Source organism: Quercus robur, chromosome 9 (genome assembly GCF_932294415.1).
Source record: "Quercus robur chromosome 9, dhQueRobu3.1, whole genome shotgun sequence".
Classification (NCBI taxonomy): Eukaryota; Viridiplantae; Streptophyta; class Magnoliopsida; order Fagales; family Fagaceae; genus Quercus; species Quercus robur.
The window spans coordinates 53,770,145-53,796,733 of record NC_065542.1 but is presented as its reverse complement, the minus strand read 5'-3'; the positions used below and the strand labels follow the sequence as shown (position 1 = coordinate 53,796,733).

Genomic DNA, 26,589 nt, shown 5'->3' with positions numbered 1-26,589 from the left:
GCAATAAAGTCTCATTATGAAATTCCATGTTGCAGTTTCCTTTCCATAACTGATCATTAGCCAGATGGAATATTCACATCTGCACACATTGATCTATAAATTATATTAGCTTATAATTGCATACCGCTACTGGTAGTGCATGAATTCAGTACACAATTATGTAAATAGCAGATAAATTATTGGCAATAGGAACTTCTTTGCCAAATTTCTCAAGAAGCTTTTCCTACATGAACAGTTTATAACGAGTTTGAATGTGTTTAAGCTTCAACCTCATGAGACAGAATTATATCTGCACACGAGCTCATCCAACTGAAGAAGATGCTGATTAATGACTATGATGCATCCAATATGGAATTCTTTATTGGTTTAAAGCAAGAAAAATTTGTTTACCATGAGACAATGAAATCTACCATGATTGACCCTTGAGTGGGTCTTCATACAACAAAAATTGGAACCTATCAGCTAGAACTTTACTGTTAGAACTAGAAAATTTGGTGTTTGTTCTTGATTGTAGTTTTCAAGAGGCAGATGTTTAGGGCTCCAAATCTTCTAAATTCGAATGGCCATTGACTTCTTGCTTGCCATCCCAGTCGCTGTTTCGCAACGGAGACACAGACCTCCTCTGTGATCCTGCCCCAAGCCTTCTCTTGTGTTCTGAAATTTTTTATACAGTAAGTAAACCAATTAAAGATCCAGGGGACATACACTTGAAGATAATTATGACAAAGTCTAGTAAGGAAAGATTTCCTTGTGTTGTCAAAAGAAAAGGGAAAACTGGCATATATAGGTTTAATCTCTTTAGTCAGTGAGAGGAGCTCCTTAACCAACTTCAGTTAGAAAATAGAAAGAAAAGTAAAATATAAATTCTATGATTATTATTGGAGACTCTTTTTTCATATTTTTCAGTTTTCAGCTCCCATCAACTGGCATTTTTCTAGCAACAATAATTTAAAAAAGTAGATTAACTTCTTCTAGAAAATCACTTAAAATATACTAAGGAATCAATAGGTTTAGGTTTAAGGCAAACATGCAACAAGTATTCCAACCAGTTGATCAGGATCCATAGAGCTGACCCCAATGTAAATGGTATTCAGGCATAGTTGAGTTGAGTGGAAGTGCAACAAAGACCAATAAAACAATAAAGACTTGAGATCTGTTCAGGTAATTGCAAGAGAAGGGGTCATGGTTTTCTGACTTGTGATAGACTAAGACAGACTGACATCTCCCTCAAGAAGTTTGATACTATTTATTGGTCACTAGCACTCCCCAGATACCTTTTGCACTTCTAATAAGTGACAAAAGCGCTAAATACATCTACATCTTTTAAATATTTGTATTTCCAAATGAAAAGTTAGGTAAATAAACAGAAACTAGAAAAATATACAGGCAACAAGTAAATAGAATAAGTGAGACACATTAGTAATTGATCCAGTGGACTCCTTTAATTTTTGTCACCATGAGCTCCCTTGAATTGTAAAGGCCAGAATGATGTCTTGTAAGGAAAATATATCACTTACTATTTTTGAAATTACCATAAGTCACTGAACCCTATTAGTTGACAGGCCACAACTCACGTTAACTACAAATTTTTTTATCAACTGATCAATAAGTTGAGAAAGGAAGTTTTAAGAATGAGACTGAAATTAGAAAATAATACTTTCAGCCGTGTTGCTAACATGACAAAATGTCATCGACAACTAGAAAATATAGACAACTTCAGCAAGATGAGGTGAGGTACAAAAAAGGATTCTGAAAAGATACCATCTTGTTCCTAACTGAGAAAAGTTACTTTATTATTATTAGGCTTCTTGCAAATAAAAATATGGTCATGCTCAGGTAGGGAAGCCACCTTTTATCGCCCCTCCTACGCATTTTTTCAATTAAAAAGGAAAAAAGAAAAAAGAAGAAGATGAATTCAGAGAACTACCTGTCATATATATGAGCAGCCTCTTCTTGCGAACCAACAGTTTCCCAAGTGAATTTGTTTCTTATCAACTTTTATTGCTGCCTGCCACTTCATATTTTTGAAATAGACATCTCTCATGAGACATGGTTCTTGGTTTTGAAAATTCTTTCTCCTGTGTCGCTTTCTGTGTTTAATTGGTGACCCTACAAATAAAAAAATCTGGCAGTAACATAAGTCAAAGTACAGCATGTGAAAAACTCCTATATTTTGCACCCAAAAAGTTTGCAAATAAAGGGCCAAACTTAGATCATTTAAGCAACCACCCATTTAAGCATCTCACATGCCAGGATGCTATAATGCACAGGGCCAAACTCAGATCAGACCGATCGTCTTGGTTCACTCACACATGTAACATGTGCAATATTGGATCTACATCATTGCATGATTTTTGTAATGATAATCCTCCAAAAATCTATAATTATCCATGAACCAATATTTCCAAATTGTCGAATTTTCGTAATTATGAGGTATTAATCTTTATGAATTTATCACGGAAAGAAGAAGTTTACAGTAAGAAAAAAACAGCACTAAATTCTGATAAAACAAGATAGCATTTTCCAGTAAATTCATATGGCATTTTTTTATAAGTAAAAAATTCATTAAAAAGCACAAAAGGGGCTTAATCCATGTACATGGGAAGTATACAAGAGATACACCAACAGTTAAGATCTACAATTACAACAATCAACCATCTAAGTAAATTGACCAAGAAAAAAGTTATGAAACATTCATCCTCTAAAATAAAGATTTGAAGAATAAAAGTTTCAGGTATAAAACAGATATTTCACACCCTTCAATGCTCCTAGCATTTCTCTCTCTCCAAATGCACCACATGAGACAACGAGGGATTGCCTCCAAATCTCTATACTATTGATGTTGAACAAACTGGCCCTGCCAACTTGCTTAAAGCTCAACTACACCACAAGGCATAACCCATTAAACTCCAAAGAGACTGAAAACCATATTTTATAGTTTGCCGGCAATGTCACAATGAAGTCTGTAGTTTCTCTACTTGTCTTGCACATACAACACCAATCAACAACTTTATTCCTTTGTTTCCTCAGATTATCTGTAGTTAAGATTCTCCCCAGTCCTACTATACATAAAATGAAAGCCACTCTAGCTGGGACTTTGGGCTTCCAAATACTTTTCTAAGAGAAAGACAAACCTCCTGTAGGATGTAAAACTCTTTAGGATGTAACAAAAATATTACCCATTGAAAGACACAAACTTTATGCAAATAAACATAGGGTTTGAATAAAATAGAGGTGGAAGCTTTAGGAAGAAGGAAGTAGGCAGAGCAAGATAGGAGTAAATTTTTCTGTTTAGGAAGGAGGTGGCATTTCGTTGTTGCTAAGGTTAGAGAGAGAGCGCTAACGAGAAGCTGAGCTGAAGAGAGATAGCAGCCGTTTAGGGTTTTATCAGAGGGAGAAAAGCAAAGGGGAAAGAGTGGCATAGTTTATTGTATGAGAAATGATATGTCCATAATATTTTCACAAATTTTTTACAACAAATCTTAAGTAGCAAATTGTTACTGATTGTTATTATTAGGGCAAAAAAGTAATCTTGGTATTAGGTTCAAATTTGAACCAATAACAATTAACCACCTATGATTTGTTATGAAAATATTGTAAAAATGTTGTGGACGTAGCGTCTCTCTTATTGTATTTATAGTAATTGTTTTTTTTTTTTTTTTTTTAAAATAATAAAACATTAAAAAAGAAAAAAAAGTTGATAGTACATTTGTATGAAAAATGATAAAACAAATAATTAGAAAACATAAAATCAATCTTCCAAAGAGAATCACTTCTTTGAATCTTTTGTTGAGGAGACAACTTAAAGCTTTCTAACATCTTAATCCACGTGTGCAATACATTGCAACCTGTCTCTTTGGATTCCCCTTTGGTGTTTTGGGTGGACGATTAATTGAAGTTTTTGATTCGGATAAAAGCAATTAATGGGAAAAATGAATGGTTCAAATGGAAGGCACCAAAACACCAAAGGGGATATATATATATATATATATATATGTTCAGACGATATAATTTGCTTCTAAGATCTTGGTGATATCAAATTTGGTTCTAAGCCAGAAAAAATCCATCTGTAAAATATGTTTGCAAATGCCACAAGCATTTAACGAAACCCCAAACTTTTCCTTCTTCACAAAGGACACACGCATAGAAGAATTCCAAAAAGCTTGAGAATTTCTGCATTGAAGAGTCTATAACTTTTAGTTTTGGTTGATTTTGATTTCTTCAAATAACAAAAAAAATAATTCATAAAATAAAAATAAAGAAAAGTTAGATCAACACAAAGTTTACATACAAAAAAGAATGTTAGATAATACATGAATATTAATAGAAGATAAAATATCTTAAAATAGTACAACAATTTGAGAAATTCGAGTGGTCTAGTCTGTTCAGGTGTAAAGTTAAAAACAACAACTTTGTATAGTTTATCCGTACCTTCAAGTGCTTTAGTTTGTCCAGAAGTTTCTCATAAAGCTCTCTGATTCTTTCATACTTCCCCTCTGATATTTCGAAATCAAAGTATGGCTATCATTAAACAAATAAATGTATTATTACCAGTTATCTCAAAATCAACAATCAATATCATATATTATATAATAAAAGTTGAGTTTAGAAGCTCTAATTGCGCCAAGTGGCTTTACCAAATTGCAAATTTTTTTTAGATTTTTAGATTTTAAGAAAAAATATATATAATTTTTCTTCTACTATAATTTCTAAGTTAATAAAAATCTTAATTTTATTACAATCCAAAATCTTCATCTAATCTATCTAATCCTCTATCTCTCTAACAAGTCCAACTTAAATTTAAACTCATCATCATCATTTTTTTTTTTTTTTATACAAAATTATTTTTGTTAAAAAAAAGGTCAATATGTGATTTTTTTTTTTTTTTTTTTTTTTTTTTTTTTTTTTTTTTTTTTAATATTGACGGATGTATTGCTATGATCTTCATTCTCATCCTATTTTGAATCTTTTGCCGGCTTACAGGAATGAGTTGGAACGTGAAGTTGCACATTTATAGGAAGAGAACGCTAAAAGCTAAGAAGGCAGCATAAGAAGGTAATTTTAAAGTTATGTTTTTGTTCTTCTTATTTTAAAGTAGGTTTCTCTGTTGAAATAAAATTAGATTAACATTATTATTTTTATTTGTAGGATATATTTCTTAAATTAAGGGATAGTATTTAACATACAAAAATTTAATCCAGATAAAATTTTATCATCTAAATTTTAGAATTTTAATTCTACTCTTAACTAAAAGTCTATTTTAAAATTTTTCTAAATTTAAATCCCATCCAAAGTTTTCATTGTCTTTATTTTCCTCAAGTTGCAACCTACATAAATCTCATCCCACGTTTTCATTGTTTTTATTTTCATCAAGTTGCAACCTACATTTTATATATTAATTATTATTATTAAATAAATAATATTTTATTAGAATATCAAGCTACAAAACTCTTAATTAAGGGATAAGATTTAACAAAAATTATAATCCTACAAGATTTAATCCATATCACAAAATTATAATCATAAACATCTGCCCACTAACACCATGAAAATAGTACAAGAGTATCTGTGGATAAGAGGAATTATGGATAGACTTACAATTCTTTAAAAACATTAGGCATAAAGAGTTGGAGGCCTTCTTTCAATCAAACTTCTGTATGATGTATCTAACACCTATATAATATAGGTGTGACCTTGAATGAAATAATAAAACTTCAATCATGATGCGTGATGCTAATGGATGTGTGAATTTCTTTTCTTTTCAAGTTAGCCTTTTTTTAAAGTGGTTTTTATTTTATAATGAGACATATTTTTATATAAAATTTTTCCTGCTTTCAATTTGATCTTTGCTTTGTTTTACATAGGGTATACAAATTATTTTTTTATTGATTTTACTCATTATACAAATTGTTGTTCACAAGAATAGCCCAAGAAAGGATGCACTTTCGGCATGCAAGACCTCGCCAAAAGGTATTACTACTCAATTCTCATCTTATGTTAGTTTTAAAGGAGGTATTTTCAATTATCCATGAAAACTTATTGCCAAAGTCATAACTCTTAATAACATGCTTGCAGTTATGGGTGATTCAATTTTTGGCTATGATCTCCAAATTTCAGTTAACAAACTACCAGTATTGCAACCCTTCTCTATTTTTTCTCATATAATTGGTGTTATTTCTATATAGATTTGGAAGTGGGACACTACGATGTTTTGGGTTAGAATATTTGGTGCATTTATCAATGGTTTTGCCTGAAGGGTTTGGGTGCTTATTGTTCGTAGTTTGTTTCTTCAATTTGGTATTGAATGTGCCAATCAGGTAAATTAACCTTGATCTCTATCTTTAATTTTCATCATACAAAAATCACTTTGTTTTAGTTTCTAATATTTAGATTTGCATGTCTTAGTTTTGTATGAGAGTGAGAGAGAAAGTGAGAGAGGAAGAGAGAGCTGCTTAGTTTTTTTAGAGGAGGAAACAAAGAGATTCAGACCCACATTATGAGGACTAAGTACAAGGAGCTGCCCTAACCACATGGATGCTTGTGGACCGCAGCTTGCAAATCAAGTCTCTAATACTCGATTATTCTTTTTAAAAACCAAGTCTCTAAGGCTCGATATCTAGCTAGAATCCACGTGAATGCAAGTGTGAACATAAATTGAGCTTCTAATTGTCCAGTTATAAATCGAGTCTCTAAGATTTGATTTCCAGGTGGACACCACGTGGAAAAGCACTAAATCAGACCTGATTAGAACATGAAAACCGAGTTTTTGAGGCTCGATTTATAAGCCCTAAATCGAGTTTTAGGAGCTCGAGAAGTTAGTTAAAAATATACTTTCGAAACAGTGCCTACTAACTATATAGTTGGGCAAATGGGGTGAATTGCCAATTTTGGCCGTGTTTCATAATAACTCCTAATAGAATTAAAATTCTAATCAATAACAACCAGAATTACTTATGATTCCCCCCCCCCCCCCCTTTTTTATCCACGTTTCATGTTGATTAGGTTTTGTTCATATAATAATTTCATATGGTTTGAAATACTCTCTATGGCTTAACTTTCAAATTTGTTTATAAGAAGTTATTGCTATTTTGAGATCTTCATTCTTATTCTTTTTTAGGTATTTTAGTTTATTTCATGCAATTCATGCTTTGTGAATTAGGCCGCACGGCAGTGAGATATATATATATATATATATATATATTACATATGATTAAGTTTCAAATCTTTTTTTATTCATTTTGCTCATCATTTATTTTATTAATACTTATAAATATTTAATTTTGCAAAAAGATCCGTAAAGGGTTCTATGAAGCCAAACATGCAGAGTCATGAAGTTTCTAAAAGAAAAGAGTTTTGAAGTCATAAATGGTGTTTGTATAAACTGACTCAATTATATTTATAAATTAATGTAGTTTTATTCGTGTGGCTCATTAATTATGATTTATTTACATATAACTTTTTAATTAAGCCATGCATCTCACGGGTATAACACTAGTTCTTTAAAAAAAATTTGTGTCAAAACTTTGATAGAATCAATCAAATTGCTATATTAGTGACCAAAAAAGTAGTCATAACATGCAGAAAATTTTAAGATATCCAATGGTAAAATAAAATTATAAGAAAAATTGCCCCCATATAGGTCACAAAAGAAATGAATTATTGTGGTCAATAATCAATCATAAAAATAAAAATTTCAGTAACAATCTAAACTCATAGGATAAGTTTAATTCTATTATGCAAGAGATATTATAGCACCCTCATTTTTTAATTTCATCTCAACTAATGATAACCATAGCCTAGAACAGCATAAAACAAACAATTTTGTTAGAAAGAAGCATAGACAATTGAGAGAGAAATCATGAATGAAGCAGAATCCTAAACAATGAAAAGGGTGTGAGACCTAAGATGTAAAACCCTTTTATTTTTCCCTTTGTCCCAATATCAACAAATCTATGTTAATTATTAAACCAAATTGAATAACTGAATAAAATCTTATAACAAAAAACAAAAAACAAAAAACAAAAGAAAGATATAATACCTAAATGTCATATATCATAACTCCAAGCATATAAACCCAACAACCCATCAATCATTTTACCTTCAGTTTCCAGAACCTCTCATTCACAAAACTTGAAATTGCCTTCCAAAGCTAAATACCAATGCCTACACAAACTTCCCAAAAAAAAAAAAAAAATTCATATTTATAAAACAAAAGCAATCCCCTAAAAAACAAACAAACAAAGAGGAGCAAATCAGATATAAACTCTTCAACATCTACACCAATGAAAAACAAGCAAATTCAATCTAGTAAATATGAAAAGAGAAAACATAAGGATATAGTATTAAAAACAAAAAAACAAAAACAAAGAGAGAAATCAGTGATGACTGATGAGGGCCTTAATCATGCTAGCTCTGCAGCCTTTACAATACTTAAAGCATTCCCTCTACTGTAAGTGGGTTGTAAGTTGCCACCACCGTCCATCTCATCTCTTCTCTTCTCATAGAAATATCTAACGCTTATTTCATCAATTGAACTGGAGGTGAAAGAGAGAAAACAAATCTCTCTACTACTAAAGCTGGGGAAGATATTGTCCTAGATGGGAGTGGAGACAAAGGAGACTCGAGTCTTAGAGACTTGAGTTCCTTCAATCTCTCTCACCCCAACTCTGCCAACTGATTAAAAAAAGTCAACATACTAACAAAAAAAAATTCAACTCTTTGTTGCTTGCGCTCATGGGCAGGGACGTTGATGGGTTCTTAAGAAAAACGAAGGAGGACAAGGATGTGAGAGAAAGAGAGAGAGAGGATGGGTTCCTGAGAAGAACGAGGGAGAAGGGGGATGTGAGAGAGAGAGAGAGAGGAGAGAAGAGAAAGAAGAGAAGCGTTGATCGAATAATCTACCAATTAGTTTTAGCCTTTTACTCTAGTGTGTGCTTCCAAAGGTTACTACGGGGCAAATACGATGGGGTTGGCTCATGGATTTTCCTTCCTTTTGCCGCATTTTACGGGCTAGACTCCAAAAGAGTTAACCCAAAAATATTTTAAAAAGGGGATGGGTTTTACAGAACCCAAGTCATTGAAACTTGAGTTCCATATGAATTATTTATCCACATTAGCTTTTGCCACATTAGAACTCAAGTCTTTGAGACTCGAGTTCCTTCGTTGAGCATGAGTCTCATAGACTCAAGATGTTACATAACAAAATAGTTTGCAAAACCTGTCAACTAAGAAAATTTTTAGTAAAATCATGCAAAAACCCAAAAAAAAAAAAAAAAAAAAAAAACACAGAAAACTTGGTAGGCCTAACCTTTCAGAAGCCAATCAACACTTGCACTAATGGTTGAATTGATGGACAATAATGGTTCTAGGGAATTAAGATGTGAAAGACCCAAGATGAAATTATTTATCATGAAACTATATAGACCTCAAAGATCAATAAGTTCGAAGAGCACATTATCAAGGGTAGGAGGTAGAATATGCACAAAGATTGATTAGTTCGAAGAGGACATTATCAAGAGTAGGAGGTAGAACATGCACAACCATACCAGATGATGGATTTGATTTTAAGGCATGCAAGTGCTTGTGGTCAATTGCACATCCAACTTCTATTAAAAATCTCAACCACATCTTACATAAAATTCACCTCATGGAATTCACCCGAACAAAAAGCAGCCAAAACACCAAAAATTCTATAAATTCCTGTAAAGTATATGCACCCTACAAAAAAACAGAATTAAGAAGCTAATAAACACTGGAACCCATCACATACTAGCCCAACAGCTTTTGAGTGTAAATATGCTTTATTAATAGAAAATAAAAAAATAATAATAATTCCCATAGCCAAAGTTTACCTGCAAAAAACAGTGAAAACCATCAAACGAAACCCAAATAACTCAACATAACAAACAGAGTATTCCACATTTTAAGACCAAGTAACAATTAGATAGAAAGGACCCAAGGTCACACACAAACCCAATTGGCAAACACAAAATGAATATACCAATATGAATATGTATGTAGAGCTTACATAGGTCAATCGCACGTACATATAAAATAAGTGTTCAGCACATCTTTTCCATAAAAGTAATATTAAGTAATGAAATCCATACCAATATTACATATCTTCGCCATTTTTCGTTATATATATATATTCAGATAAAAGTAATTTTTAGTAATGAAGTCGTAGATTGTAGCATCATTTTCAGCCTTTTAAAATAATTACCTAAATAAACCCACAACAAAATTACAAACCAATCTATAAAAATTATGACTCTTAACCAAATATTGATATCACAAGTCACAACAAAATTTAAAAGAGATCTATAAATAGTATTGCACGTGCCTAAACAATTGGGTTCCACACATCCAATCCAAAGTTCAGTTTAAGCATTTCTTCGAACACACGTAGGGAATTAAGAAACCAAAGAAAAAAAATATAATTCATAAAAATGAGAAACCAAATAAAATAGGAATCTGCCAGAATTAAAAAGCCAAAAGGAAAAAAATACGATACGTTGGTGTTCCAATACCAAAGAGAGAGGGAGAAAGATTAGGTACTGTTGTCCACGATGTAGCTTTCTCCATATTCATCAGGCCAATCAGTTTGCTAAAGAGGACAATGTCAAGGCTGTTGAAGCTCTTGGAGACGAGCACTTCAATTGTGTAGTCGTGGCACTGCAAGGTTGATAGATAAGTGGAATGGGAAATTTAAAAACAAAACTAAAAGTTACATGGAGGCTGTATCATTTAGCTCAAAATCTTTAGTTCAGACCTGGAGTTTTGCGATTTCATTTGCACAATGATGTAGTTGTTATTAAAATCACCTCATAAGACATTCATAATCTATGTACATTGCAGCAATAATTGTCCCCATATGCCCAAAACTACTATTGCAATTTCATTTGCACAATGGTGTATTTGTTATTAAAATCACCTCATAAGACATTCATAATCTATGTACATTGCAGCAATAATTGTCCCCATATGCCCAAAATTGCCATTGAACTTCTACCTTAGAAGACCCATGATATCAAACCTTCCCCAAGCTGTGCCTTCACTCAACACGGAAATCCAGAGTAAAAGAGACATCAATAAAAACTATTTAATACTACAATGTATTAAACACAAACTGATATTAATAGAAAAGGTGGAAAAAGAGAGAGAAATATGTTTTCATAACGCCCAAACGAACTCACTAAAAGTTGTTCAAACACAAATCCAATGAAAAGAATGATACAATATACAAACCCAGAACCACATCTACATATTCAAACATATTTCTACAGAATACTTAGAATTGAAGTTTATTTGAGTTGAGGTCAGAAACAATAACAAATCTTATGAAATTAGCAGGTTTAGTTTGCTAGGAAAGATTTAGGCTAAAAAAATATAATCTCTCTCCAAACTTTCTCTCATGTTCTCAATATGTCAAAAAATTGGAGAATAACCACATTTGGAGGAAGGAAGAGCCATGAAAATAGATGAGGGAGAGCCCTGGTGAAAAACCACAGCAGCCACACCCCCTGACATGACCGGAGCAGGGGTAGGATTGGCTTGGCGGAGGGACTCAGGGAGACCGTTCAACAAGGTTTGGTTTCTGCGTCGGGATGTGAGGTTTTAGACATTCAGTTTGGTTTTCAGAGTCGTCAAAATTAATAATGAGGTGTAAAATTGTGGAGGTTCCAAAGCCCATGTGGCACAACATGAGTAAGTCAACTACAGGTCAAACCATCTTCGGTTTTATAGTATACTAGCCTAATACCTGTGCAATGCTCGGGGTACCCTTCTATTCAAAGAAACCATCTCTAGATATATGCTAAGATTTGAAAATATTTGACCCAATACATAACATATTCCATAAAGTTTCAATTCCAATGAAAATCAAATGTCTTTATCTAAAATCTGAAATTCCCAGGAAGAGAGAGAGACAGAGAGAGAGAGAGGGAGGGAGGATAGATAAAGTCAGTTTATGGTAAATTCCACACAAACCAAGAAAAGAAGACATACTGGACTTCAGCCAAAAGGTTCTCCTCATTCAGCATTGCAATTAGCGGGGCTGCCATAATATAGAAAATAAATGTTAAAAGGTGAACGATGAACTTCAAGAAAATTTTAGGGATGAAAATAATATTGTTGCCTTTATCCCAAAAATTCTGAAAATTCAATATAAAAAAAAAAAATTAGATCAAAAAGATTTCTTGAAATTTATTTCTTTTCTCTTATTTTCAGCAAAAAAAACATGAGGCGCAAACAAAAAGAAATGATAAATCATTCCAAGGAAAAAAAATCCAAAAATAACATATAAAGACTACAAGAAACTTCATCTAACTTTCGGCTTTTTGAAATTTTCATGAAATCATAAAATTAAACAAGATTATGGTGTTTTTCAACCCACATGCTGATACTAATCGCATCAGGTTCACATGTAGAATGTTGGATGCTCCCCTCCTTCTTCCAACTTCTGTCTTTGCATTATGTTCTCCATAGAAAACCCAACATATAATAGGGATAAGACACTCAGACAATTTTTAGAAAGTAAAAGGAAAAAAAATAAATAAATAACACTGTATATTAATATTTTACAAAATAAATAAGCTCAACCATGAAGAGCATCTCCTCCAATGCCTCAAGCACTGTCTTCCCTATCTTCAACACTACCAGACACTACAATAACAACCACCAGATTGATAACCTCTTAACAATTGCTCTCTCCACGACCACCATAAATTTCTTTCACACCATGCTGCCAGCACTGCAATGACATCCACCACCCCTAACTCTATCACCGCATTTATTACCAATGGAATGCTTCTCTTATTTACAAAGGCAAACAAATAAATATTTGAAGTAAAAATGAAAAATAAAAACTTTCAAAAGGGTTAACTAATTGGTGCCTTCATAGAATCTTACCTCTCTTTTGCAAAATAAACAGGAAAGGCAACATCAACACTCTGCAAAAGAGAACTGAACAAAGTAAGGCAAAATGACATATCTCACCATATAAATGAAGTTTTGTAATAAGAAGACTGCTTTTAGCTCATCCCATATAAGTGTCAGTACTCTATTATTACTGTTATTGTTATTATTCCTAAATAATACCTGCCTGAAATGTCATTAGTTCGAGCTAGAATTTCATGGTCTTGGCTGTTTGTTTGTTTGTTTGTTTGTTTTTTTTTTTTTTTTTTTTTTTTTAATCCAAAATCTTAATCACAATTAGGTTTTGAACTGCCAAAGGCAGAAAAAGAATACAACATTGAAAAAAGTTTCTCTTAAACAATATTAAAATAACTAATAAATTTTTAAAACAACTTTTATAATTAAAAAAAAAATCAAAATATAATGCAGCAGAAAAAATACTTGGCAATATGGTATTTCTTTCATGGACCAATCTGTTATGATTCTAATTTTTCATAGCATAATTGAGAGCACTAACATACCATACACGAATGATACATGTTTTTTGATAAAGATATGCACAAAGAACACAAATGAAGGATGATTCTTTCATGGACCAATCTAATACAATTCTAATATTATAACATGATTGAGAATTTTAATAGAACATACACTGATACTACAATTACTTTTTTGTAGGATTATCCAAGTGAGAAGAATTTTCTAAACTGGGCACCTAATGTCCTGGTCAATATTTCCTGATAACTATAGTGAAGAGTTGTTAAATAAAATAGGTGCAATCAATCAAAGTAAATCTAATTTGTATCAAGTTTCTCCACATATTTCCAATGGCTTTTAAAAAGGGACCATTCAGAAACAACAGACCCAAAAAAATTAAAATCTTAAATAAAAATTTGGAGTAGTTTTGATTATTAAAGATTTGCATTTTGAGTGACAGAGCAAATCTTCATCATACTCTGAATAAGAAGGCAAATTCAAAATCAAAGCAACCCAAATATGCAAAATCAATTCTAGATACCTAAAACCAATTTACGCCAAGCTAGATACCCTAAACAAAACAACTTCTAACCAAAATCCCTTAATCAGAACCAAATCTAACCCATCTATTTAAACTAATTAAACAAAACTACTCCTAACCAAAAAACCTAAATCAAAACCAATCAAACCAAAATACCCCAACTATTTTTTTTTTTTTTTGAGAAACAAAATAGGCTAAATTATAGTATTTAAATTTCACTCAGCTTCTGCTTTTATATATAGTATATGATATATAGACTAGTTGCCAACCTATGCAATGCATGGGATAGTTTTAGAAAATTCTGTATATTTACTTTGACATTGATTACCACATAAAACTCAAAATAACAAAAATTAGAAATTGAAACAAAAAAAAAAACACACATAATTTGGATATGTTGAAATAAGACAATGAAGGTAAAGTAACTGACACGATCATGTAGTGAAGCTAAAATTACATCCGCAAAAATCCAAAAAACATAAATTGAACAAACCAAAAAAATTAAATCCAATCATGAAAACGAAGTAAAATCTGTACCTTGGAATGCAGGGTGCATGCCGATTTGGAGGGCAAAAAATGTGAAGTTGTACATATTTGCTTTTGCGAAAATCAAAACCGAGAGATAACCAAAGTCCAAATAACTAACTACTGAATACACAAACAGACCATATACGAATAATTTATATATGTTTAAGAAAGATTAGATCAAATTAATTTTCATTTTAAGAATTGTAAATTTCGGTAAAATTCCCTTGTTCATGCCATTTTTTGCATACCAAATGTGAAACAACAAAATCTTAAACCATGCACAAGACATTCATAATTGATACATAAGATAATGCTATTAACCTACATTAAATACTGATCACAAAGCACGGTATGGAATTTCTTCGAAACAATGGCCAATCAAGACCAAAACAAATCGTTGTGTAATCAAAGATGAATTGAAGCTCACTCTGTCTCTTGAGCCACTGCCCAAAAAAAGGGAACAAGCAATCAAGCAATTAAAATTAAATAGCTTCCAATGCATTAAAAAATTTATCACTAAATTGTGCCCAAACCCCAAAGTATATATTGTAATTGATGTAACAGTCTTGCTTGAGCTCATTAATGTCTTTAGTATCATGTTCATTGACTAATTTTTCATGCTTTAAATAAAATCCAAAAAGAGAATTTATATATGTATGTATGTATAAAGGGAAAAAATAAAAAACAAAAGGGAAAGAACTCATATTGAAGAAAAAAATATAATTCATGAAATTGAGAAACCAAATAAACAGTAATCTGCCAGAATTAAAAAGCCAAGAGGAAAACATATGAAATGTTGGTGTTCCAAAACCTAAGAGGACAATGTCAAGGTTGTTGAAGCTCTTGGTGATGAGCACTTCAATTGTGTAGTCATGGCACTGCAAGTGCAAGGTTGAAAGATAGGTGGAATGGAAAATTTAAAAACAATACTAAAAGTTACCTGGAGGCCATATCATTTAGCTCAAAATCTTTAGTTCATACCTGGAGTTTTGTGATTTCATTTGCACAAAGGTGTAGTTGTTATTAACATCACCTCATAAGACTGATTCATAATCTATGCACATTGCAGCTTTGGTTGTCCCCATATGCCCAAAACTGCAACTGAACTTCTACCTTAGAAGACCCACAATATCAAACCTTCCCCAAGCTGCCAATGACTAAGCCTTCACTCAACACGGAAATCCAGAGTACGAGAGACATCAGTAAAACCTATTTAATACTACAATGTATTAAACACAAACTGATATTAATAGAAAATGTGGAAAAAAAGAGAGAAATATATGTTCATAATGCCCAAGGGAACTCACTAAAAGTTGTTCAAACAAAAATCCAATGAAGAGAATGATCCAATATACAAACCCAAAATAACCACTTATTCTTTTTCCTCTTTATTCTAGAATAGAAGATGATACTCATATTACAAATGAGGACAACAAAGATAAAAATAGGGTAAAATACTATTTTGGACCCTAAACTTTACCAAAAGTTTGTTTTTCATCTCTAAACTTTAAGAAGTTCATTTATCATCCCTAAACTATTGAAAAGTTCATATTTTGTCCTTAAATTATTGAATTTTTTTTATTTATGTCCTTAAATTTTACTAAAAGTTTGTTTTTCATTCCTAAACTATTGAAAAAGTTCTTTTTTCATCCTTAATTTTGTCTCTATACTATTTAAAAAACTCTTTACGATGAAAAAAGAACTTTTTAAAGTTTAGAGACGGAAAACAAATATTTAGTAAATTTTAGGGATCAAAATAGTATTTTACCCTAAAAAATAAGAGCCAAAGTGGAAAAAATATCAAGAGCATACAATTTGTCTCATAAATATAAAGAAAGAAACTCATAATAAATGCTAGAGATTATCATAATTTAACGATTTAACTATTTTCAGAGATAATTTTATTGCTAAATTCATCCAAATTTGTTATAAACACTACCTCTTTCGCAAATTAAACACCCCCTCTTTTGCAAATTAGAGTTGTTATTCAATCAGCAGTAACTAGAGATACAACAGAAAGATGTTATTCAAGCAACAATAAATAGAGATACAACAGCCACTAGAATAGCTTTCACAACAATATTTTGAAATTCCCAAGGAAATTAGATTCTCACTAACCCAAGGTACAGGCTACACCATTGCATTTTGCGTTGACCCTTTTGGCTTTTGTCAATATACATGATGGCAGAACAGAATTCTTCAATATTATTCACCTACTCTACACTAGAAAAAATTAACTGCAAAATAATAAAATTAATATCTAAAAAGTATAATATATTTTTAAGGAATCAACGTATATTTTCTCCCGTTAATGAAGAATTGCAATTTGTATGCACTTCCCCCCCTTTATAACTAAAATTCATTGGGATATGGAAGATAAGTAGTAGCTACAACACTAATCTAATTCCTATCCTCATCCATCATAATTTATAAGTAATTGCAGAAGACTTTGACTTAGCAAAATCAAACAGACCGTGGTGAAACTTCTAAAATTTGAAACATCCTACTCATATCAAACAGATGCTCAGATTAATGAATACCATAACTTTAAACCTTATCCATCATTAATATCCTAAAATGTAAACATGCAAACCCTTGCAAAAAACTGCAAACCTTCAACTCATAGATGAAAATAGAACATAAAAATATTAGTACTTACAAATGCAAACCCTTAAAGAAATCTTGTGATTTGAAAAGATATTATTGAACCCCCAAGATTTTAGAGTGCTTCAATATACCCCTCCACAACCAGTCCCTATGATTCAGAATTACTAAAACCCAAATAGCCTAAATGAGCATATACTAATAGCTAAAAGGAATATAAGACTAATTGAGTGTGATACTGCTTTATTGTAAGAAAAATATTTTCTTGAGTATAAAATTGCCTGCATATATAGAGTTGTGTCTCAAACCCAAGATCAAAATTCAGCTTCAATTATTTCAACAGCATACCAAGCATCATTGTAATTTTTCATCTGGCAAATTTCAAGTAGCTAAAGAAAAATTCATAAACTAACATCTCGTTCTATTATAAGTGTTTCCAATAACATTATTATTTGAATTGTAATCATAGTTAAGTTTATGACAATTTTATCTTGTGTTTGACTACTACTTCTAGCAAGATGAGTGGGTTTGTTTGGTTTAACAATATAATAATATAATAAATGTTGTAGATGAAACCAAAATTTGTATTCAAAAAAAAAAAAAAGTCATTCCATGAAACTCGAGTAGAGGAAATGGAATTGAAATTCAAATATTGTTCTGATAGTAGAATCCTTATTGTTCTTCAATATAGTAGTAATATGAAACACAAAGGAGCAGTAATATGAGCATATGACAACTCACAATATTTCCACAAGTGCAAGCATAAGAACATACCTAGACATGTAATTTTTTCCATCTCAATGATAAGCATCTCTTTAAAGTGGATCACTTAAAACTTGATATGCTTCACTTAATGCCTGCAAACATAAAAAATAATGAAGGAACTTGGAATTAAAAACATAATCTCTTTGCACAGTTTTAATATTGGCAACAAAGTTCTATGGGAAGAATCACTGAGAAGGAAAAGAACACATGATTTTGTTTATTATGATTCATTTAAAATGAGGTATGTGCCTGGAAAAATCAAGGAGGGGAGATCATGTTCTGCTACCTATAATAATTACACATATTAGGCAGTAAACATGAAGCAATAGATGAAAGAGCAAAACACTTTGCATCAAGCATAAGAACTTTTAATTCAAATTTAAATAACATCTAAAAAGAAAGTTTTGGAAATCCAGTCAAGCATATTTATTATAATTTACACCAAGGGCCATTCATCATATATTTATGATGGGTGATTGTTTTGATATGATCAAATTGGTCCCACGGATACACCAAGGGCCACTCATCATATTATAAATTATCTATAAAGACAGGTGATTGCTTTGTAATGATCAAATTGGTCCCCCAATGAACTTAAAGAGATACCAAAATCATTGTTGTGAATAAATTTCATCCAAGAACTTGACAGAATTCTAATAAGATTTTGTCTCACTAAAATCTGATAAATGTGAAGTAAAGGTTCAATTCCCCAATCCACTCTATAATAATATTAAGTCATCACATGAACCAATCAAGAAAGGGTGAAAATATATGATCATTTATGCATGGAGTGGGAACCTGTAACTAGATCACTTGATGAAATATAAAACCAAAGGAGAAAGATTTAGGAGAAAGGGAAATTTCAAACAATAAAGAGTAGTCCCTTTGTCATAACAAAAATAATAATAAACAATACAACAATCAACACTTACTCCAAACTGAACAGGAACATCTCTTCTTAGTTGAGTTACCATTATCTATCAAATCATGAAAAGGAAAAAAAAATTGAGAGGAAATTATCATAATCAAAATCACAGATGTTGAGAGAGAAAAAGATTTTTTTTTTTTTTTTTCGGATAAAAGCAATTGGATTTCTTTTCTCCACCTTGCTTTACTCTCTAACAACATGCAAAAATTATATAAAACAATGTGCACGATCAGAAAATTTCAGCCAATAATGAATATGAAAGAAATTAAATCACTTACAAAGAATCTTGAACTTCATATCCACCAATGAAACAAGCATGTGCAGAACAGAGTAATCATGATCTAGTCTTTTAAAATTAAAGCACAAAGGTTGCTGTTAAGGAAGTTGAAAATCATAATGCTTGCTATTTGACAGAAATCAAAACCACGATGGTTCTCAGCAAATAAACATATCAAATGTAATGGGAATCTTGTGTTTAAAGTTAGAAATTGAGCAAACCTGAACTTTCCATGACCCAATGCCCTTGAGCAGCTGTGATGGATGAATTCAGGCCTGAAATTTTCAAAGGATGAATCAAAAATCAAATTAGAAATTTGTAGAGAGAAAAGAATAACAAAACCACAACAAATTCCGCTTTTATCATCTACTCCTCTGCCTCCATCTCCCAATCGCATACCGAAACCCATAAATGATATCATTAGACAAAAACCTATGCACAAACTCAGTAATATTTATTGAAGGACTACGAATCATTCCCATGTAATCAATTAGTGGAGAAGAGAGAGTATGATGAAGTCTTGGATTGTTGTAGGTTGGACGCTTGATTGTTCAGGACTGACACTAAAACCTAGAAACGAAAAATGGGGGGGAGATTGAAGTTTAAGAACACCAAAGATTCAAGAAGACCAAAGAGATGTTGTAGAAGCCCATACTGAGTAATAAGATGCCCATACGTTGTCACTCCAACTATGACATTGACAACCACATAAAACTCAAAACTCAAAATAAAAAATAAATACAAATTCAAACAAAAAGCAAACACACATAATTTGGATATGTTGAAAAAAGACAATGAAGCAAAAGTAACTGACACAATCACGAAGTGAAGCTAAAATAAAATGTGCAAAAATCCAATAAACTTAAATTGAACAAACCTACAAAATTAAATCCAATCATGAAAAAGAAGTAAAATCTGTACCTTGGAGTGCAGGGTGCATGCAGATTTGGAGAAAAAAATGTGAAGTTGTGCATATTTGATGTTATCGTCTTGTTTGAGCTCATTACTGTCTACACTGTAATTGATGTCATGGTCTTCTTTGAGCTCATTATTGTCTTTAGTATCATGTTCATTGACTAATATGTGTGCTTTAAATGAAATCCAACAAGAAAATTCATATATGTATGTATTTATGCATAAAGGGGGAAAAAAGAAAAGAAGGAAAAGAACTCATATTGAAGAAAGATGTAGAACTTCCTTCTCTCTAGCAAAATCCCTAAAAATAAGTCTTTACTTGTTTTATAAGTAGCATACACAAGCTGATTTTGCAATTAGTTTCAAGCAAATAAGAAAAATGTCTAATCTCATTCCACATCCAAGAATATTTATATGTGAAAATTTGTTAAAACATTAAGGGTCTACTAGAATCTAGAGAAAATTGTTAGGAAAAAAACTGTTACCAACAATTTTTCAAACTTAAAACACCCAAAAGAAAAAGAATAAAAAATAAAAATAAAAAACCTCTTTTAAGCTAAATTTTAAACAACTACATTCTTTAATCAACGTGGTTGGCAAATCTTTCTTTTCTTAACTTGCTATATCTCAATAAACCCACTTTTAAGACACCAAAACCCAAAAAAAAAGGGGGGGGGGGGGGGAGAGAAAGAAAATGAAAAACCTAGCATCTTTTTTTTTTTTTTTTTCCATAGGTAATCAAAGAAATATTATTAATGAAAATAGAAAGTTAAAATACAAATTGTTCATGATGATGAACAACAAGAAAAGGATAAAACAAACAACAAAGAAGACGGAAATCAGGAAAACATAAACCCAGCGAAAGAAGAACAATCAATAAAACCCCAACAAACCACTCAAATAGACTACGCTGGCATAAAACCTTAAACTCTTCCAAAGTCTTCTCAGTGTTCTCAAAAGAACGACGATTTCGTTCCAACCAAGCAATCCACATCAAGCAACCTAGAATCAAATTTCAAATATTTGAAGAGTAAACATTCCCATGTTTATTAAAAAAAATTAATTTGGAAGTAGAAGAATACTATTCATAAGAAAAAATGAGATATCATAACGCCTCACAGATTTTTGGGTTCCATTGGTGAAAGGTAAATAGTTTCCAGAGCCATAGAACTACAAACTGGGTGCATAGATTGTCATGTGCCCTATATGGCTTTAAAATGTTGTGGCTAAAAACGGCCACAAGTAGTCCTACAATGTCAACATAACAAACATGTCAGTTATAATAAGATTTAAAAATGCCACTTTCCCGTTGTACAGGAGGGGAAAAAGTTAGAGTATATCAATACTCAATAATTTTCAACTTCCAAATAACTCATAAAGGAACATCTATAACACAACTGCGTGCCGTAACAAACCAATATTACATAATAACACTTATAAAGAAACTCAACCCAGAAAATAAAAGTATGATATGCAAACAAAGTTTTCATACATGTTCAAGGTTTCATGGAATTTTGTACTATATGCACTTAATACTTTGTCCTTGATGTATACTTCCAGTATACTCAGGTCACACCCTTCTTCTTTTTATAATGTAAAAAAAAAAAAAAAATGTTGGATACCTGAAGCTGAAGCTGAGAAGCAAAATTTCACTCCATGAGCAATGAAAGATTGAATTAGGAATGAGTAGAAAAGGCATGCAAAGGACAGCACTGTTATGTTGTTCTTTCATAAAGGGAAACCCATGAAAATATTAAACAAGCAGCAATAGAAAAAGAAAAAGTAATCAACATATGTGCATTTAACCTCCATTAGTTATCTTGCCATTTCTCCAAAGAAAACCAGAGATACACAAAAAAGTAAGTAGGACATATGATGCCATAGCAGAAAGGAAACAAATATAGAACCAATTTAGCTCAGAATTACATATAAAGTTACTAAATTGCCTAACTTTGTTTTATCAACATAGCAAAAATTAACTTCTATAGCCTATAAATAGAGTCACATACCAATACCATCAGCCAAATTATAGCACAGGTTAGGATAAAAAGAAGCAACCAAGATGACCAAATTTTGCAGTGAAATAAAGTAGAAAAGTGCATTCATGATCAAATGGAAACCCAAACAAACCTCAACTCCACAAAAATCATACTTCTAAATTCAGATCTTTAATACTTTTCTTCTTATCCATTTTCCAGCAACTAAACAGCTTTCTTGTTACCTGGTGAAACTTCTAAAATTTTAAACATCCTACTCATATCAAGCAGATGCTCAGATTAATGACTACTACAACTTTAAACCTTATCTGTCATTAATATCCTAAAATGTAAACATGCAAACCCACACAAAAAACTGCAAACCATCAATTCATAGAGGAAAATAAAACATAAAAATATTAGTACTTAAAAATGCAAACCCTTAAGGAAATCTTGTGATTTGAAAGGATATTACAGAACCCCCAAGATTTTAGAGTTTTTCAATATACCCCTCCACAACCAGTCCCAATGATTCAGAATTACTAAAATCCAAATAAAACAGATGCTCAGATTAATGACTACTATAACTTTAAACCTTATCCATCATTAATATCCTAAAATGTAAACATGCAAACCCACACAAAAAACTGCAAACCTTCAACTCATAGAGGAAAATAAAACATAAAAATATTAGTACTTAAAAATGCAAACCCTTAAAAGACATCTTGTGATTTGAAAGGATATTACAGAACCCCCAAGATTTTAGAGTGTTTCAATATACCCCTCCACAACCAGTCCCGATGATTCAGAATTACTAAAATCCAGATAGCCTAAAAGAGCATATACTAATAGCTAAAAGGAATTTAAGACTATTTGAGTGTGATACTGTATTTGACGCAGAACAATCAAAACAAAACTGAAACAATGGAAAAATAAAAGGATATGACCTAGGAGTTAACACCTAGGCCTTGCTTGGAGTCAACACCAAGTGGGAAAACCACTAGGAGTCAGCACTTAGGGTGGACCTGGAGTCAGCATCAGACCAAAGAAAGACCAAACGGCCATTGTTTTCATTTATCAAAATATCAACTATCTTCTCAACGAGTACAATAGGTTGCTTATAAAAGATTACTAAACCCTAGTTCTAATTGGCTAGGAAACCCTAATTGCCTTATTACAAAAATAACCTTGCTTCCCAAATTAAAATACTAATAGCTCAATAAATTACTAGAAAGCACAGGGAAAAGAAAAACCTTGAATTCCACCACATCAAACTCATTTGGAATAACAAAATCAATGTGTGGAATCAGTATAATCTCTTCTTGAACCTTATGAACCATAGGAAGCACTATGGTTTTAACCTCTTCGACTTCACCAAGATGTAGATCTTCAAGGACCGTGGAGGGTTGATTAGAAACACATTCAACAACTTCAACTTTCCCATCATGTGCACCCTCTAACATAATACTCTCTTTAGGCACCATCTTTTCACCTTGCTATTCTTCAATAGATTCATTTCCTTGCACGCATGTTAAAGCAACACTTGTCGAGGCACGACCAAGATATCACCATCAATGTTGTCTTCTATGGGGGCAGCAATAAGTTCATTGTGATCAATTATCCTTGGTTTCCCAATTAAATCGGTTTGAGTCTTCATTTGCTTCATCTAAGCAATCATGTCTTGAATATTTTTCACGAGTTTTACAGATAATTCCTTTAATTCCTTGATAGATTGTCCAAAAGTGCACTAAGGATATGAAATGGGATGAGAATGAGGATTCATCGTATTTGCTTCAACTTGAAAAGTACTACATTGAGATTGGGGTAGATACTTAGCTCGATAGTATGGTGACAAATACTCATCACAAAACTTTTCTTTCATATCTTCCCACACACTAATAGCAGGTTCACAATTCATATAGCGGAAATATTCAAGATTCTCCCAAAACCTTTGTGCTTTACCTATTAACTTCAACTTGGCATATCGAACCTTTTTGTTATATGCAAAATTTGCTTGCTCAAAGAATTGCTCCATCCCATTCAGCCAGTTGACAAAATCTCGTGGATAAGTTTCATAACCATCAAAATAAGGTGCTCCTAATATTACCATGATTCTCTAAAATGGTGCTTCAACAAATAGTTGGAAGTTTGCTGTGATGTTCTCTGGACAGATTGTTGGAATAGGCTTCTAAGACTATTCTCTCAGATAGTTGCTGGGACTGGGCTGGTTGACAGGTTTGGATTTCGTGGGTTGGGTCTTCCTTTTTTTTTTTTTTTTTTAAAAAGAAAACTGGTGTTGTAAAATGTGGGCTTTGGGCTTGTTAACACATGGGCTGGTCAAGCGTCCGTTTCTAAGATGGGTTGGTTAGATTTTTTTTTTTTGGCCTAAAGAAAGTGGATAACGCAGAGGGGCTGTACTGGGTTACCTTTGGGTCGATGGGGTACTTGCGGCGGAACGGCAGCAAGTAAGTGGAAGGCATGGTGGCGCAAGGTAGGGATGGAAAGTGCTCACGGTGGGTCGCTGCGACTAGTCACAGTGGCAAGCAGGAACCGAGTCGGCGGCAACAGGACTTCTTCTCTGTCGCGAGGAAGGGCAAAAATTGACGATCTGGGTCGGTGGCAACAGGGCATCTTCTCTGTCTTTGTGGTTGCAAAGGGTTGGGGTCTTGGAGTGGCTGGGTTGTTTACATTAATGGTGGTGATATGGCTTGAGGGAGGAGGGATTGGTGATTCACGCTGGGTTTGTGAATTTGGTAGATTCTGTGTTTGGTTTGAAATCTGGGTTACTGTAGTGTGGTGCGGTGGTGTTCTGATGGGTGGAAAATAATGACAGCAAAGGATTTTTTTTTCTTTTTTTTTTTTTTTGTGTGATTTTTTCTGATTCTTTCCTGCGGTGATACTTTTAACAGATCGGTGTTTGCTCTGATACCAAAACTAACGCAGGACAACCAAAACAAAACTGAAACAATGGAAAAATAAAGGGATGTGACCTAAGAGTCAGCACCTAAGCCTTGCTTGGAGTCAACACCAAGCGAGAAAACCACTAGGAGGCCAGCACCTAGGGTGGACCAAGAGTCAGCACCAGACCAAAGAAAGACCAAACGGCCATTGTTTTCATTCATCAAAATATCAACTATCTCCTCAACGAGTACAATAGATTGCTTATAAAGGATTACTAAACCCTAGTTCTAATTGGCTAGGAAACCCTAATTGCCTTATTACAAAAATAATCTTGCATCTCCCGCATCAACATTATTATAAGAAAAAAAATTTCTTTAGTAAAAAATTATCAGCATATATAGGGCTATGTTTCAAACCCAAGATCGAAATTCAGCTTCAATTCTTTCAACAGCATACCAAGCATCTTGAATGTAACTTTTCATATGACAAAATTCAAGTAGCTAAAGACAAATTCATAAACTAACATCTCGTTCTATTATAAGTGTTTCCATTAACATTTTATTTTAATTGTAATCATAGTTAGGTTAATGAATATTTTATCTTGTGTTTGACTATTACTTCTAGCAAGATGAATGGGTTTGTTTGGTTTAAACATATAATAAATGTTGTAGTTGAAACCAAAATTTGTGTTTAAAAAAAAAAAGTCATTCCATGAAACTTGAGTAGAGGAAATGGAATTGAAATTCAAATATTGTTCTGATAGTAGAATCCTTATTGTTCTTCAATATAGTAGTAATATGAAACACAAAGGAGCAGTAATATGAGCATGTGACAACTCACAATATTTCCACAAGTGCAGGCACAAAAACGTACCTAGATATGTAATTTTTTCCATCTCAATGATAAGCATCTCTTCGCACTGGATCACTTAAAACTTGATATGTTTCACATAATACCTGCAAACATAAAAAATAATGAAGGAACTTGGAATTAAAAACATAATCTCTTTGTATGGTTTTGGAAATCCATTCAAGCAAATTTATTATAATTTACACCTAGGGCCATTCATCATATTTTGGAGAAAGGGAAATTTCAAACAATAAAGAGTAGCCCCTTTCTCATAAAAAAGATAATAATAAACAATAAAGAGTAGCCCCTTACTCCAGACTGATCAAGTATATCACTATTTAGTTGAGTTACCATTATTTATCAAATCATGAAAGGAAAGAAACATTTGAGAGGAAATTAACATAATCAAAATCACGCAGGTTGCGAGAGAAAAAGATTTTTTTCCAGATAAAAGCAATTTGATTTCTTTTCTCCAACTTGCTTTACTCTCTAAAGACATTGGCTCTAGCATGACTTTTCACCATAAATAGATGCACTTCATCTGCCATTTACAATATCCAACAATAAGTAGGAATTTCAACCCAAAAATGGATGTGCTCCATCATCTATATACAATATCAAAGGAATACCTCCAACAGATTATGCAATCACACAAAAACAGTTATCAATATAAAAATGGAGACTAAAACAAATACTCAAAAGAGAACCAATTCTAAACAAAACAAAAGACAAAGATTAGGAAAGAAAATCACAACCACAAATGAAAAAAATTCCATAACCTAAAGAGAGAGAGAGAGAGAGAGAGAGAGAGAGAGACAACAGATGGTGAATTATGAATAGCACAACTGGTTATATTCTCGCAAAAGGATACAATTAGGACAAGGAGTTTTGATTGAATTATTGAAATATGAAT

At 32.3% G+C, this 26,589-nt stretch overlaps 1 protein-coding gene and 1 pseudogene across 1 annotated transcript; both read right to left on the bottom strand.

Annotated features, from left to right (window-relative positions):
* Window positions 1-335: 335 nt before the first annotated feature.
* LOC126701211 (ethylene-responsive transcription factor-like protein At4g13040) overlaps window positions 336-26,589 on the bottom strand; it is a 102,294-nt pseudogene continuing 76,040 nt past the window's right edge.
* Window positions 20,705-25,765, bottom strand: LOC126699112 (uncharacterized). Its single transcript, XM_050396695.1, has 3 exons — window positions 25,701-25,765; window positions 21,070-21,198; window positions 20,705-20,952 (listed from the first exon to the last, which is right to left on the bottom strand). Exons 1-3 carry the CDS (start codon window positions 25,735-25,737, stop codon window positions 20,720-20,722), a joined length of 399 nt encoding a protein of 132 aa, XP_050252652.1. The 5' UTR covers window positions 25,738-25,765; the 3' UTR covers window positions 20,705-20,719.

Bases quoted from the DNA above. Each gene is read 5' to 3' on its own strand.
- LOC126699112 (XM_050396695.1), bottom strand. From the start codon at position 25,737: ATGCTTATCATTGAGATGGAAAAAATTACATATCTAG. The intron at 21,199-25,700 runs GTACGTTTTTGT...TTGACATTGTAG, and splicing joins GGAAAAAATTACATATCTAG to GACTACTTGTGGCCGTTTTT. The intron at 20,953-21,069 runs GTGAGGCGTTAT...ATTTGATTCTAG, and splicing joins CCAATGGAACCCAAAAATCT to GTTGCTTGATGTGGATTGCT.